The sequence below is a fragment of the Passer montanus genome, unplaced genomic scaffold (genome assembly GCF_014805655.1).
Source record: "Passer montanus isolate IOZ18808 unplaced genomic scaffold, ASM1480565v1 scaffold69, whole genome shotgun sequence".
NCBI lineage: Eukaryota > Metazoa > Chordata > Aves > Passeriformes > Passeridae > Passer > Passer montanus.
This window is the reverse complement of record NW_024372036.1, coordinates 2,890,141-2,903,396: the sequence shown is the minus strand read 5'-3', so window position 1 is coordinate 2,903,396 and position 13,256 is coordinate 2,890,141. Positions and strand designations below refer to the sequence as shown.

The following is a 13,256-nucleotide window of genomic DNA, read 5'->3' as shown; positions in this document are numbered from 1 at the left end:
CATTCAGGTTTTTGTGGAGCACTCAGAGGCAGCTGGGAAAAGATTTCCCTGGGAATCAAGCACAACTGCACTGGGGAATAGAGATGACTACGGCTTTCACTCTTATGGAATTTTTTTGCCCCACAGTAAAGGATTATAAGAATTTGTGGCCTAATAGAGTAAAATTTTTATTTTCCTGATGGGATTCCAGGATTTCAAAAGCTGGAAAAATCTATTTAATATACAGCACTTCCAAATTGTAATTATTTTTTGGTGTAGGATGGATTTTTTTTTATAATATATATTGAACCTCAGTTTTTCAACAAAAAAAAGTTAATCTACAAGCTTTCACTCCATGCACAGAAAAATAAAATCCACAAAACCTCCTTACACAGGTCATGTGTTCTTCATTTGTGTAATCAAAGTTTTCCATTTTTTCCTTGAAAGAGTCCAGTATTTCTGCATGTCTCGCCATGTCTGTAGCCAGGATTAACGTAATTATCCCCTAGCAAAGAAAACATGTTCACGTATTAACTTGACATTCCTTACAAGGTCTGCTATTCCAAAGCCAAGTAGGGTCTGTCTTGCACACAAAATGCCTCAGATGCACTGAATTGCTCATGCTGGAAGGGGAAGTTTCTGACTTGGAACTGCCAAGGAAATGGGAAGAGGGTTATGAAGAGTTCGTGGTACATGAGGATCATGGTTTCATCTGATATTCCAGAGACACTGAGGTTTTGCCTTTCTCATTGACTAATTGTAGAAAAGCAAACTGTACAACAGGATGTTAAAAGCCACACTCTGGCTGCCAAGATCCACTTTCCCCTCCTTGGAAGGCACTGTGGGTTTTGCTGCTGACTCTTAGTGGCCCTGAGACAAAAATCATGATGTGGATGCCAGCTGTGCCCATCCTCTTTGGATTAAGAGCTTTGAAACATTTGGATGAAGACAAGGAGCTCTGTTTCCTCCTTCTGAGCAGAGCTTATGATGGGAAAACATGTGGTTAATTTAAAGTTGTGGGTTTTCATACAGAACAGTCCATTTTGGGGCTGTGCCAGTTTCCCACACACTGGCAGAATCAGGAACTCCAACCAGCCTTTATACTGATTCTTCACTTGGTCTGTAAGGAAGGTGTAATGTGGAAATTAAGACTGAATTTTGGCCCTTAGAGGCCTGATGGGAATTGTAACATTGTTCAGTGCCTCAGAGATAATTGTGATGACTCCCAGTGCACCAGGGCCTCTTCCAACAGTACAAGTGCTCTGCTGTTGCAAATATTTTCCCCTTTTGAAGCCCCTCTTAAAATTAATACAGTGTTCCCGTAAAGCACAAACTTCTGCCCTGAGAGCTCAATCCTTCCCCAGTCAGAGCTAATTGGCTCCTCCAGCAATATAAACATCTACCCCCAAAATGTCATAGGCTTTAATAATCAGGATGTACTCATTACTCCTCAGCAATGCATTCCAGGGAGTGCTCCTGTGGAAATTTTCCAAGAATTTCTCTTGGACCCTTCCAGTGTGAGGGGCTTTTTCAGCCCTGCCCTCCAGGGAGGATGAGCCACTCCCACGGCGGAGCAGGGAATTCCGTGCGCGTTTCTAACCGTGTGCAGGAGCAGCATTCCTACCTGTCTAATCTGCTTGAACTGGTCCTGGTCCACGTTGGAGAAGATGTTGAACTCAGGCTGGGAGATGATCTGGAAGGCCACGGCGCAGTGGTGGTTCTCCAGCGGGGAGATGTCGTTGTAGCGCACGGCCAGCTCCGTCCGCGCGTTGATCTGGTAGCTGAGGGCAGGGAAAGCCGTGAGGAAAAAGCTCCTCAGACACCCTCCAGCTGCTCCAAACCACGCTGCCTCCTCCTGCTTGCATTCTTTTCACTGCTTATTCGGTTAGCTGCAGCTTTGTGGGTTTTTTTTGGTTGTTGGTGTTGAATCAGATTTTCACAGAAAATAGATATTCAATATCATCTCAGGCATTGATTCCCCTCAGTGGGTGAATGTTCACCCAAAAGATTTTTATTACTTCTCTAAATTTTGCCACATGTCTAGTTTAAAATTATGTAGAACAAAACCACAAGGAACTGGTTTTGGTTTTTTTGATTTTGAACAAATCAAAAACTGTTTTGATGTTTTTTTCTACCTCTAAAAAAAAAAATCTAAAGTTTTTTTTTTATTTTGACGTAGAACAAAACCAGAATTGAACGGTTTAATTCAACCCCTACTAATGGCAAATGCAGAGATTCTCACTGATCCCAGTTAGAACTAGGTTCTGCCCTCATTTAATGAGTGGTTACAAATAAATCAGATTCTCTCTCTTTCACATGCACACAAAAGTGTCTGTGGGTCAACAGCAATAATTTCCTCACATGAAAATAAACAGAGTAAAGTATACTTCATTATTTATAATTATGAAATAAAGTGTAAGCTAAATCACCCTTTGAATTTTACTGTAATTATTCCATTATAATAATTTATAGCTCTGTACCAGCTGTAAAATATTTCACCTTGTTTTCTCAGGAGTTAGGGAAGAAAGTGTTTGAATAGAAATCTGAAAAAAAACTATTTTCCTTACAGAACCAAGGACAGCTGGCAAACCCCAGCCCAGACCTGAGCTCTGCTTTGGCCCACGTGAGTGACCAGCAGGGAAACAGGTCAGGCTGTGAGAAGGAAAACCTGATCAGCCAAAAAATGCCAGGCAGTGTTATCTTCCCAACAGATTTTAAGGAAAGAGAAAAAAAGAGACCAGACTCACGTATTGTTATAGCCTGGATGGTCCAAGTCATGGCACACTGCTGCAGTCATGAGAATCAAAATGTCAATTTGGGAAAATTTCTCCTGTAAAATACAAAACATGAATATAGTATTATGACTTCTACTTCCCCTATCCCTGTAAATCAAAAGAAATAAAGAAACCAGACATATTTGCTCTTTAGAGAAATGCAAATCTGAGCAAAATGAAGCATTTTTCCTTAGATGAATTTACTTCAGTCAAGAGAGAGAAATCTGCCTTCCCTTCCAGTAAAAATGACTCAGATTTGCCTTTGTTGCATGAAATAACAGTAGCTCAGAGGAGGCAATTTCCTTGAAACTTGCTATTACTGCAGAGATGATATAAAAGCACTGAGACATTAGTACAGTCTCTTACAAGTCATTTGAGCACCCTGATTAGGTAAAGGGAGGGCTGGAAGATGGCTCTGTTGCCACAGCATTCTGCATTAAATAAAGTTATGAAAAGATGTTAAGAAAAATTAAATTTTGTGTTCCCACAGCTTTTGAACAGCATGGACTTACATTAAAGCAAATTCTTCTTCATTCTGCTACTGGCAGGAAAACAGACTTAGGCCAGTAACTGATATGTGTAACTATGGAGAAAAAAGGGGTTTTTTACAGTGAAAAAACCTCAGTTTTGTAAAGAAATGAAACTAATATATGAGTTCGGGGTATCCAGACAGTGAAATTAATTGATGCCTATAGTTTTGGACAAAATAAAGGTGAAATGTGTGTCCTGCACATGCCAGGCTACAGGACAAGCACAGGTAAAAGCACACATTTGGAGGAAACCTCTTGTGGGAACATTTTGTGTCCCAAACAAAGAACACACCCACAGACCATAACTCAGCAGGGGTTTGGCTGTCACTCCTGAATGCTTCACTCCATCACAGTACAAACTGTGGACATCCAGGAGCTGAAGTTTCCTCCCAGCAGCCTCAGAAAGATGTGCAGGTGCTGGGGGTCAGGAATGGGATGGCTGAGGTGGAAATGCAATACTTCTTGTGTACCTGGGTGTCAGATTAAGTTTTTTTCTGATCTAGAGATGGGGTACCCGAGAGGTGTTTAAAAATCTTTTGTTCTATTTGCAGTTTCATATGAAGGGCGAGAAAATACAGATGTTATAACTCATGCCATCAAAATCAGAAGTCAGACATTTCTTAATTATAATACACTATAAGTGTTTCTTGGCCTGTCAGTTTTTGCCATGCTATACCTTAAATAATACTGTAATTAATAATAATGTAACAATAATGTAATTAATACTGTAAATGCCTTAAAGCCAATCATCAAAAATTACTCTTTGTGGGTCTTAATACAATGCAACTTTCATAGTTCTATTTCCCTAAGGTATCCAGAGGCCATCCTTTGCAAGGCCATAATTTAAAATTTATTTCTAGTTCCATTTCTCTCTCAACAATGTCTGTGCTATTCCATGGCATTTCTGAGTCAGCATTTCTTGTCTCTAGGTTTGCACAGGGATGCACACACTGTGTGAGCCTTCTGTCAGGCTTGGAGAATTCCCTACAAATCCACTTCCCACACCCGGGGACTGAGCAGGAGCAGCCTCCTCAAAGGCCACCGCTTGCCAGCAGGCTGGTGGCTCGTTGTGCAAGAGAAGTGGCTCAGGTTTGAGGTGGGAATGGAGTGGTGCCATGGAGGGGGTGGTACCTGGAGGCTGCAGAGCGAGATCATGCTGTACATCATCTGGGTGACGCAGAAGCAGTGCCGGAAATTGTGGAAGGGGTTGTTCCTGTAATTGTCGTGGATACACAGCTGCAGAGAGAGGGAATGGAGCTGTCAGAGGGGGCAGAGCTGTTTGCCAAGCACTGGAAATCCTTAAAGAGTCCTAAGGGGCCCAGGATTATTCTGCACTAGGACAGAGTGACAGCACAGGGCTTCTGACACTTTCTGCATTCCTGGGTGAGATTTGTGTAATAGATACATATTATAATGTTGGCTTTTTGCAAATATTAAAATGGATTCTGTATGTGTGGTGTTAAAGTAACTTTGTTACAGTTTTTATTTCTGTTGTTAATTAAGCTTTGACATGGTAGTGAAATAGCTGATATAAGTATGCTTGTGTTAAAATTCCTGCTTGGATGGGATAACACCCAATGAAGACAGGATGAGGACCCTGCTACAGATCTGCCAACCATCAGCACTCACTGTCTGAAGACAGTGTAGACCAAGGTCCAAAAACTGGAGGTGATAAAAAAGGACTAAAACCAAAGTCAAGGAAGGTGCACACTCAAAAAAGGTGGATCCCAAGGAGGAGATGTGCTAAACAATTCTTGGAACATGTAAACTAGTTTGGGGAAAAGTTTACTATGCATAAGGCTCTATGAATATGCAATGGGCTGATGTAAGAGAAAAGGTATTTAAGGAGTATAAAAGATAACAGGGTGCTCTTGGCTGAGGGCCAAGATGCACCTGTAACAGCCTTTGCTCTATGGTCCCTGTCTCCTGTTGTCCTCTATTAAACTTTTAATTTTCACAGGAGAGTGAAGGTGTTTTTCACATTTGTGTGTTCCAAGAATTCACCAGCAGGTAAAGCTCACAGAAAATCTCCTCTCATGCCAGCCAGCAATGGGCAAACATCCCAGCACAGCTGCATCTCAGTCCTCAAGAGAGGACATTCTGCTCTCATCCTGAATTTGTATTTTGAACCTTGCAGTGGCTAAATGGGGGACTGTAAAGGGCTCAGAGCCCACCCCTGGCTCCCTCTCCTGCTGAACACAAACTGCAGCTCTGATACCTTGAGGCTGAAATGTGGCTGTCATTTCATTTGCCAGCGCTCAGAGGTGGCACTTTGGGACGTGTTGCTTGGCAAAGGGAGGATGTGAATGCACACCAGGCTGGAGCACACCTGGGTGGGTTTTCTATGCCTGTCAGCCTGGGAGAGATTGAGCTGTCATGGGCTCACAGGAGCCATTGTTTCATTTCACTTTCTACAGATCCTGGCTTGGTTGCCCTCATTCCACAAGCAGGATAAAGCCTGTGTGTCCCTGTGTCCTGGCACAGGGAGGCTGGCACAGCTGGGTTGGCACATGCTATGGTCATTATTCCAGTGCTGCTCTGGTTTCCTGTCCCTCACAAAGCAGCCAAGAGTCAGCAGCAGTGCTGGACTCCTCTGCTGAATCCTCCTCCAGAGCTGGAGTCCAGAGAGCCCTCAAGCTCCAGTTACTGAGCCTGAATTAATGACATGGACAGAATTCCTGTCCCCTTCCCCAGCTAAATCAGGAATTTACTTCAGGAGTCCTCACACTCCATCAGGATCAAACACTTCAACCCATCACTTGACTTCCAGGAAACCTCAAAGCTCTGGATGAGGTCAAGAGAAGTGAGGTATTTCAGTGCTCATTCAGTATTTGTGGGCTTCATTGCAAAAGCTGCACAGATTATTCTGCAGCAAGGATTTTAGAAACACATTTAATTACTTTAAAATGACTTAGGAATGACATGATATGGTTGTCAGCCAGGCTCACAGGTGGTATCTCACAGCCTACACATGGCTCTGCACAAAGCTGCATGGATGTAGTGTGCACATCCAGCACTGGAGCCCAGAGCATCCCAGGGCACTCCTGGCTCAGGAGGGATGGAGTGACTGGGTTGCATTAATCACTCTTTCCTCCCCTTTCTGGAAGACTTCTGTAGCCAGTGGATGTGGGATAAGCATGAGGTGGCTTTTTCTCTCCCCCGTGAGTTCAAAGTGATGCCCACACTGTGCCACTTTGCAGCAGAGCCCTTGAGGCTTTTAGAAATCATTTTTCTTTCTTCAAGAAGATAGGAGACCTCACCCTGCCTTGCCTTTGTAGAAAATACACAACAAACTCCCCTTTTGTGCTCAGAGTGAAGCTGTCTTAAATGCTAGTGGTGACAAATTGCCTGGAGACACGAGTAGGGGAAGCTGCCTGCAGCAGTGTGTGTGGGTGGGCTGTTGGTGTGTGTTGACATATCACCTTGCTTCCCATGTTTTGGGGCTGTGAAACAGGAGGAGGAGATCTTCTGGTTCATCTACTCTGTGTTACCCTTGTTTGTGTTGGGTTTCATCCCACCCCTTGTCTTCAGCTGCTTTATAAGGTCAACACCACCCAGCTTTTCATTTTCCTTCTTCAGACAGAGAGATTTACCAGCTTTTGATAATTTTTGGTTTCTCCTTTAATGCAGCCATATTATTTTTCTAAAAAGGCTTCACCGGTGCTGGGAATAAATTTCAGGTGAGCCTCCTGCCTTCTGTGGTGACATTTTATCCCTTATTCCAGGCTCTGCTCAGCCTTGTGCCTCGTGGCGTCCCTCCTGCAGCAGGACACCCAGCAGTGACAGCCCCACGTGTCTCCTGCTGTGCTGTAACATGTGATGGACCCACTCTTTCCTTTGTCTTTTCCAGCTAACTCCTGATTTTGTGAAATTTTTTAGGAGCCTACATCCATCTAAAACACTGCCCTCTACTCTCTGCAAGCTCCTCAGGGAATTAGAAGAGATTAATGAGGTGTAAGTCTTTAGTACAGGAATCCTGTGGAACATCTGCATGATGAATTCACACCATGATGTTTTTAATTATTGTCTCAATCAATTTGTGAGACACAGAGGTGAGTTTTTACTAGTTGTAATTCCTCAGGCTATCCCTGGATGCTTTTTAAACAGTGGTTAAAATATTTACTGGTCTACAGTTCTCTAGGAACATGATGGGTTTTTTCCTAAGAAAGCCAATATATTCTTCAGCTTTTTAGCAAACACTTTCTTTTGCTCTCCCTTGGACCTGAAAACTCATTGCTTTTTAAATATTCCAGTGTTTCTCCCTCAGCCATCTCACTTTTGGTATGATCTCATCTTTCTCACATTTTGCATCTCTGCAACATTCTCACATCAAAGAAAGTTACCTTCTCAGCAATTCCTCTTCCTTCCTGACTTGCTCTTTCCTCTGCTCCCTGTGATTTAGTACATTGAATGATTATTGCACTTTTTAGCTGTATCTCAAGGCACTTGTCTTGCCTCCATTTACAGTAGGTATCAAGAGCATTCAGCAGAAATGAACTCCTTTCAGGGATGGCAACCTCAGCAAATGAATGCAAAACAGTTACAAAAGAGTCATTTGTGACCACAAGAATGCAAACATTTTCTGAAGTACTTAAATTTTAAGAATTTGTATAGACTGACTGCTTTCATTACTCATGCCAGTCATGTTAATTCCATGACTAAATGCCTTGTTTATTGATTTTTGAATGTGAAAAATTGCAAACACCAGTAACCTGAGACACTCACCAACCACCTCTTCAGGGTGATAGGGTTGATGTTGAAGTCTTTTACCAGCCCAAGGTCGTGGTACATGTGCTCCAAACAGCTCAGCATCTGCAGCAGGAACAGGCAGGTTATTTTGGCTCTGTAAATATCCCTTGAGGACACCCTGTGAAGTGAAACCCCCCCCTTTGCAAGCATCAAATAATTGCAGAGCCCTCTTTAGATGAAAGAAAGATGTTCAAAGATTGCATGATTAAAGTCAGTGCAAGAGGGGAGACAGAGAGGGCCTGGAAGCTTTTTGAAGCAGACACGCTGCTCTTGACTTCACAGGTTTTGTGCAGGGCTTTGAATATCACACCAGCACTCTTCAGTGATTGTGATTTGTGTGTATCACAGCAATTCCTGCTCACAAAAAAAGCACTGCCATTTTTCTGGTTCAGCTGGGATGTGTCCTATTGCTCAGTGAAAGCAGTGGGAGCTTCTCCCATGCTGTACAGAAATGGATCAGGCTCTAGCTGAACAGAAAATGACAGCAGAAAATAAGAGATCCCTCAAGAAACTTACTTCAGACATTTGTCAATACCTTCTTTCTTTATGACTTCTTGTGAGCTCCCAACTCCACTAGCTCACCTCACATTTCTTGTTTAAAAGATTTCCCATTATAACCCTACAAAATTGCAGCAGTTTTGTGATTATTCCCTCATAGAGACTGTAATTATGAATCCCTATAGCTGAAATGCAAGGACAGGCAGCTCTTTTGAGACAGGTTTGCTCTGCAGCAGCAAGGGGGATTCAGGTAATTTAGCACCACCCCTCACATTTAATTGTCTGGGCTTGAAAGAATTGAAAACAAACTATATTGATAATCTCAAAGAATTGAAAACAAAAGATATTGATAATCTCAAAGAATTGAAAACAAAAGATATTGATAATCCCAATCTAACAGCTTCCACCAGTCAGAAATGAACAGTTTCCTGGAGTTCAGGAGTTTATGTGTATATGCATTCCCATTTCTGAAGGCCCAGTCTGCAGGGGATGGAATGTGGTTGGTCATTGTGTTAGAAAATGCAGTTTTTAGACTGTAAAGCAAACCAGGGGTTTCAACGTGAGGGGTACAATGTCACAAATACAGCCCTGGGGGCACTTCTAGTCAGTTTTTGTTATTTAGGCTCTTAGAAACTCACCAGAAAAAATGATTTAATGTAATGAAACTTTATATTTATCCAGGGAAATATAAATGCAAGTCATGGAGTAACAGCAGGGCTGATTTTGAGTAATCCAAACAGGAAGAGACTTTCCTGCAAGACCTGAGGGACAATGCCATGAGCTGAATGCTGCTCAGATCACATGGACAGCATTTTGCTGAAAATCCCCTTGTCCTGGTAGAATACATGTTTTGCAATAGTTCCATAAAAGACTTTCCAAGACAAGAAACTTTATCCAGAAGTGCTGAATTGCCCTTAGAAATGCAGCTGTTGCCAGAAGAGCTTTGGGTGAGTGAGGAGGTGACTCTCAGTCCCAAAACTCCTGCCCCTGAACACAGGGGAATCTCAGTTTTCATGTTTAGCTTTCTTGGTCTGCAGCAAAAGCTTGAAAATGAGACTTTTGTAAGGCTTGACAAGTGAGAGGGCATTTGAGAAGGAGGACCCAGGCTTGCTGCAAAGCTGTGTTTACTGAGATGCAGCAGGGCACATTATTCATTTGCTTACAGCTGACCGAGGTTTATGACCTGCCTGTCCCACTTGGAGCACGTGGGCAAACACTCACTGCTAAACAAGCACTGACAGAATTGAAATGTTCTCTGTAAACATAAAGCAGAGCTAAGAGGGAGAGATATACCCATATGGTGCTCACAGCTTGTGGGGAATCTCACTTCTGAGCACACTCCTCCTTGCAGGGCAAGTTAAATCTCCACACCCTCCTGTTTTTCTTGTTCTTGCCACCAGACAATGTTTCCTAGCCCTTTGAACGAGTCACTGTGCTAAAGCACTGTCCCCTACCCACAGGAAACTGTGGATAATGGGTTTTGTCTCTCCTCGTTCTTTCTTAATAGTCAGAACAACAATAATCCAGCAGTGTTATGGTGCACCTGTCAGGCTGTAATTCCCTCTTGCTGCAAAGACCTCACGGGCATTTGTGGTACAGAGAGGGAGCAGTGGCTGCAGAGCACCTCTGGCCACACAAGGGAAGCTCTCAGCAAATGGGAGATGGACATAAAGCCACCAGGGAGCCCTTCTGTTGTTCTTCCAGACACAGGAAATACCCTGAAGGGAACGTGCTGTTCCCGTGGATGGGGTATGGGGTGTTTTTCCTTGTCATGCTGAGCCAGAATCACTTTGTGCAGAACCTCTGAGAAGGTAATTTGGGTGATTGCTGCTGGGGGTGCTGCCAGAGCTACCCAAGCCTTCCCCTGGGAAAAAACCACACTAAACTCCTGGTTTAGTCCTGTCCTCCATCATGTTTTTCTTGAGTGAGATTTGCTAGTGCTTGCTAAATCTGGTTTTACATTACATTATAAGCTGTCCACTCTTAACATCTTTCTCCTTCATGCTTCTGGAGGTTTACACATAGACCTTCCAGAATCTTCTTCAGTACAAGTGATGAACCATGAATAACACTAATAGCAGTAAAAAAGGAAGAAAATTAAGTAAAAAAGGAAGAAAATTGGCTTTGAATGCAGCCTTGCAACCTCTTCAGAACAAACTGCAGAAAAAACCCTCAGCTGAAGGGGTGTGAATCAATGTCTGCACCTCTGCCTGCTGCTTTATTGATTTGAGTGGAGTTATTGATGATGTGCTTAAGCACACACTTCACTGGGGATTGATTTTTTCAGATAAAATGGTATGGGAGAACTCATGTGACAGCAATGACAGTGCACCAGTTGAGGGACTTTACTAGGAAGAGATTAAAGAGCAAATAAAGAGGAGCCAGGATATGATAAGCAGAATAATCTACCTGGCATCTGCTAGGAAGAAGCACTGCATTTCTGGTGTGGTATGGAAATGAAAAAAATATAGAGAGTAAGGTGCAGAGAAGGGGAAAAATCCTGCAGACTGTCTCAAAAGGCTCTTTTGGCCTTATTGGCTCTCAGAAAGTGCCAACCCTGCCAACCTGGCATCCTCACCTCGTTGGGCTCCCACAGCCAGACGTCAAAAGTTGGTTTCCGCAGAGCCTCGATGGTCTCCTGGGACAGCATGTACTGCAAACAGAAAGGCAGGAGATGTAAACAAGGGTGTCCCTGCCATGGGAATGCTGTTGGCACATCCTTGGGCCTCCCAGGGTTCCATTCACGAGGGATTTAGCCACATTTCCCAAGGAGAGAGCAAATGATCTCTCCCTCTGGCCACCCAACCCTCCTCACCCTTCCTGCCAGCTGGCAGCTGCTCATTGGGGCAGATCCTTGTGGAGCAGAACTTGGAAGAAAAGGGAGAGTGGAGGTGTTAAGGAGAGGGTCATGGCTAAATCCAGTACAGAAAATCAAAGGCACAGGGCACAGACCCATCCCTGCACTGGTTCTGCTGCCTGCAGAGCATCAGGCACCCGAAGCTGCCAGTTAGGGAGGGCTGGTGTGAAGTGTCTCTGCTTACAGTGCTAAATTAGCTGGTGGGGATGATATGTTTATTTTCAGATGATTTATGCTCTCATTTCAAGTATTTTTTCAAGAGTGCCCACAGTTTCAAATTGGTTGTCAGCCTGCAAGATTCAAGTGATTTTTTATCATTACGCTCAGAAGCCTAAAACAAAATCAACCTCATTCACCAGTTATGGTTGTATACAAGATGAAAAGAAAAGGAATGTGCAGGGTTAAAAGACTTGGGGATATCAGGACTCTACAGATTCATCTTTTCAGGATCCTATTAATCAGTGGTTTGGGGACTCAAAACCCTTGAGGCTTCAATTGGTCCATTTACCATGGCTGTCTCTCTAGTCTGGGTTTACTCTCCTGAGCAGGTGAATGACAATTTCTGAGCCATCAAATTGTTTGATACTAAGTCCAAGGAGGAACAACACAGAAGATTAATTTTTCTTCTTCAGAAGGCAAGGAGTTTTGTATTTGCACACACAATGCACATTTGGTGTGACTATGCCAGAAAACTGCAAATTAGCAGTACAGATTTGGAGTTTCAGTGACATCTTCCTTCAGCCTCACTGACACTGGACAAATCCAGCACCTGACAAATTTTGCAAATCTCCAAAACCCCATGAGTTTTGGTCTAGGAAAAATGCAGAAATACAAAAGTTTACTCTGCAGTGGGGCAGTGCAACTCTTCGTAGCCTTTATTCTTAATTTAAGATCCTAGTGCAGCAGTCCATCAAAGTTTAATCTGACATATATACTTATCAAGGGAAAAAACCTGGCTTAGAACTGATGTGTTCTGTGAAATCATGTGTTAGTGTCAGGAGCACAAGCCTCCTGGGCAACAGTAACTAAAAGCAATAGAAGTCCCAGAGTCTCTGCTTCAGTGGAGGTCACTTTAGCAAGGCAGAGCAGAATAAAGAGCAGAATTTATTGCTCTGCTGGGCTCTGAAGACAAATGTGCACAGAGCCACGTCCATGTCACAGATCTGCATCACACAGGACTGTGAGGATTCAGGGTGGCTGAGCCAGCTTTGGTGTGTGTGAGGAGATGCTCATGGTTAAACCATGATTTGCAAATGGGTGAGCTGGTGTTTTGTCGAGGTCTGAGCTGGGCACTGGGCAGGCATAACCAGGCAGCTTTTAATAATTCTTGTGGGCAAAGATTGCTGGTTCTGGGATTCAAGACCCTGTGCTCTTCGTGGTTTCAGCCTCATTCATCACTGTGGATTTGTACTTGTGCTTGCCCAGGAGACATTTTTCTTCCAGCATTACTGTTTTCTCTAGCAAATACACTAACTCATTTTCACAGGGACAATGAATCATTTTGGAGAGAATCCAATGTCGTATTTTCTCTTTTTTTCCCTAGGTGAAGCATCCCCATAAATTACTTTTTAAATTAAAAAATAATCTATTAGGAGAAAGCAGGCAGCAGCACTACTTTCAATCAGAACACAGCATTACAGGGTGTTTTTGATTGTTGCTATGAGCGTGGAGAATAAACAAATATACCTAGACAAAAGAGCATTAAATGTTGATGAATGCATGATGTTCATTAACATTTCAAACACTAACGAGCTTTCAAGTATTAAAGACTACTGAGAATTAAACTTTAAGTCACCACGGGCAACTGCTGGCTTTTTCCATTGGCATTTTGGATCAGACCTTGGATTTAGAATAACAGGGAATTAATGG

General features: G+C 43.1%; 1 protein-coding gene across 5 annotated transcripts in view; it reads right to left on the bottom strand.

Moving 5' to 3' along the window:
- PDE9A (phosphodiesterase 9A) overlaps positions 1 to 13,256 on the bottom strand; it is a 51,822-nt gene that overhangs the window by 4,627 nt on the left and 33,939 nt on the right. For all 5 annotated transcript variants that reach the window (XM_039729484.1, XM_039729483.1, XM_039729486.1 and 2 more), the window contains 6 exons: positions 11,109 to 11,183; positions 8,009 to 8,095; positions 4,415 to 4,519; positions 2,727 to 2,809; positions 1,604 to 1,760; positions 371 to 484 (listed from right to left, as the gene is read on the bottom strand). In XM_039729484.1, the coding sequence (XP_039585418.1) occupies positions 371 to 484; positions 1,604 to 1,760; positions 2,727 to 2,809; positions 4,415 to 4,519; positions 8,009 to 8,095; positions 11,109 to 11,183 (621 nt within the window). The remainder of the gene's footprint in view (positions 1 to 370; positions 485 to 1,603; positions 1,761 to 2,726; positions 2,810 to 4,414; positions 4,520 to 8,008; positions 8,096 to 11,108; positions 11,184 to 13,256) is intronic.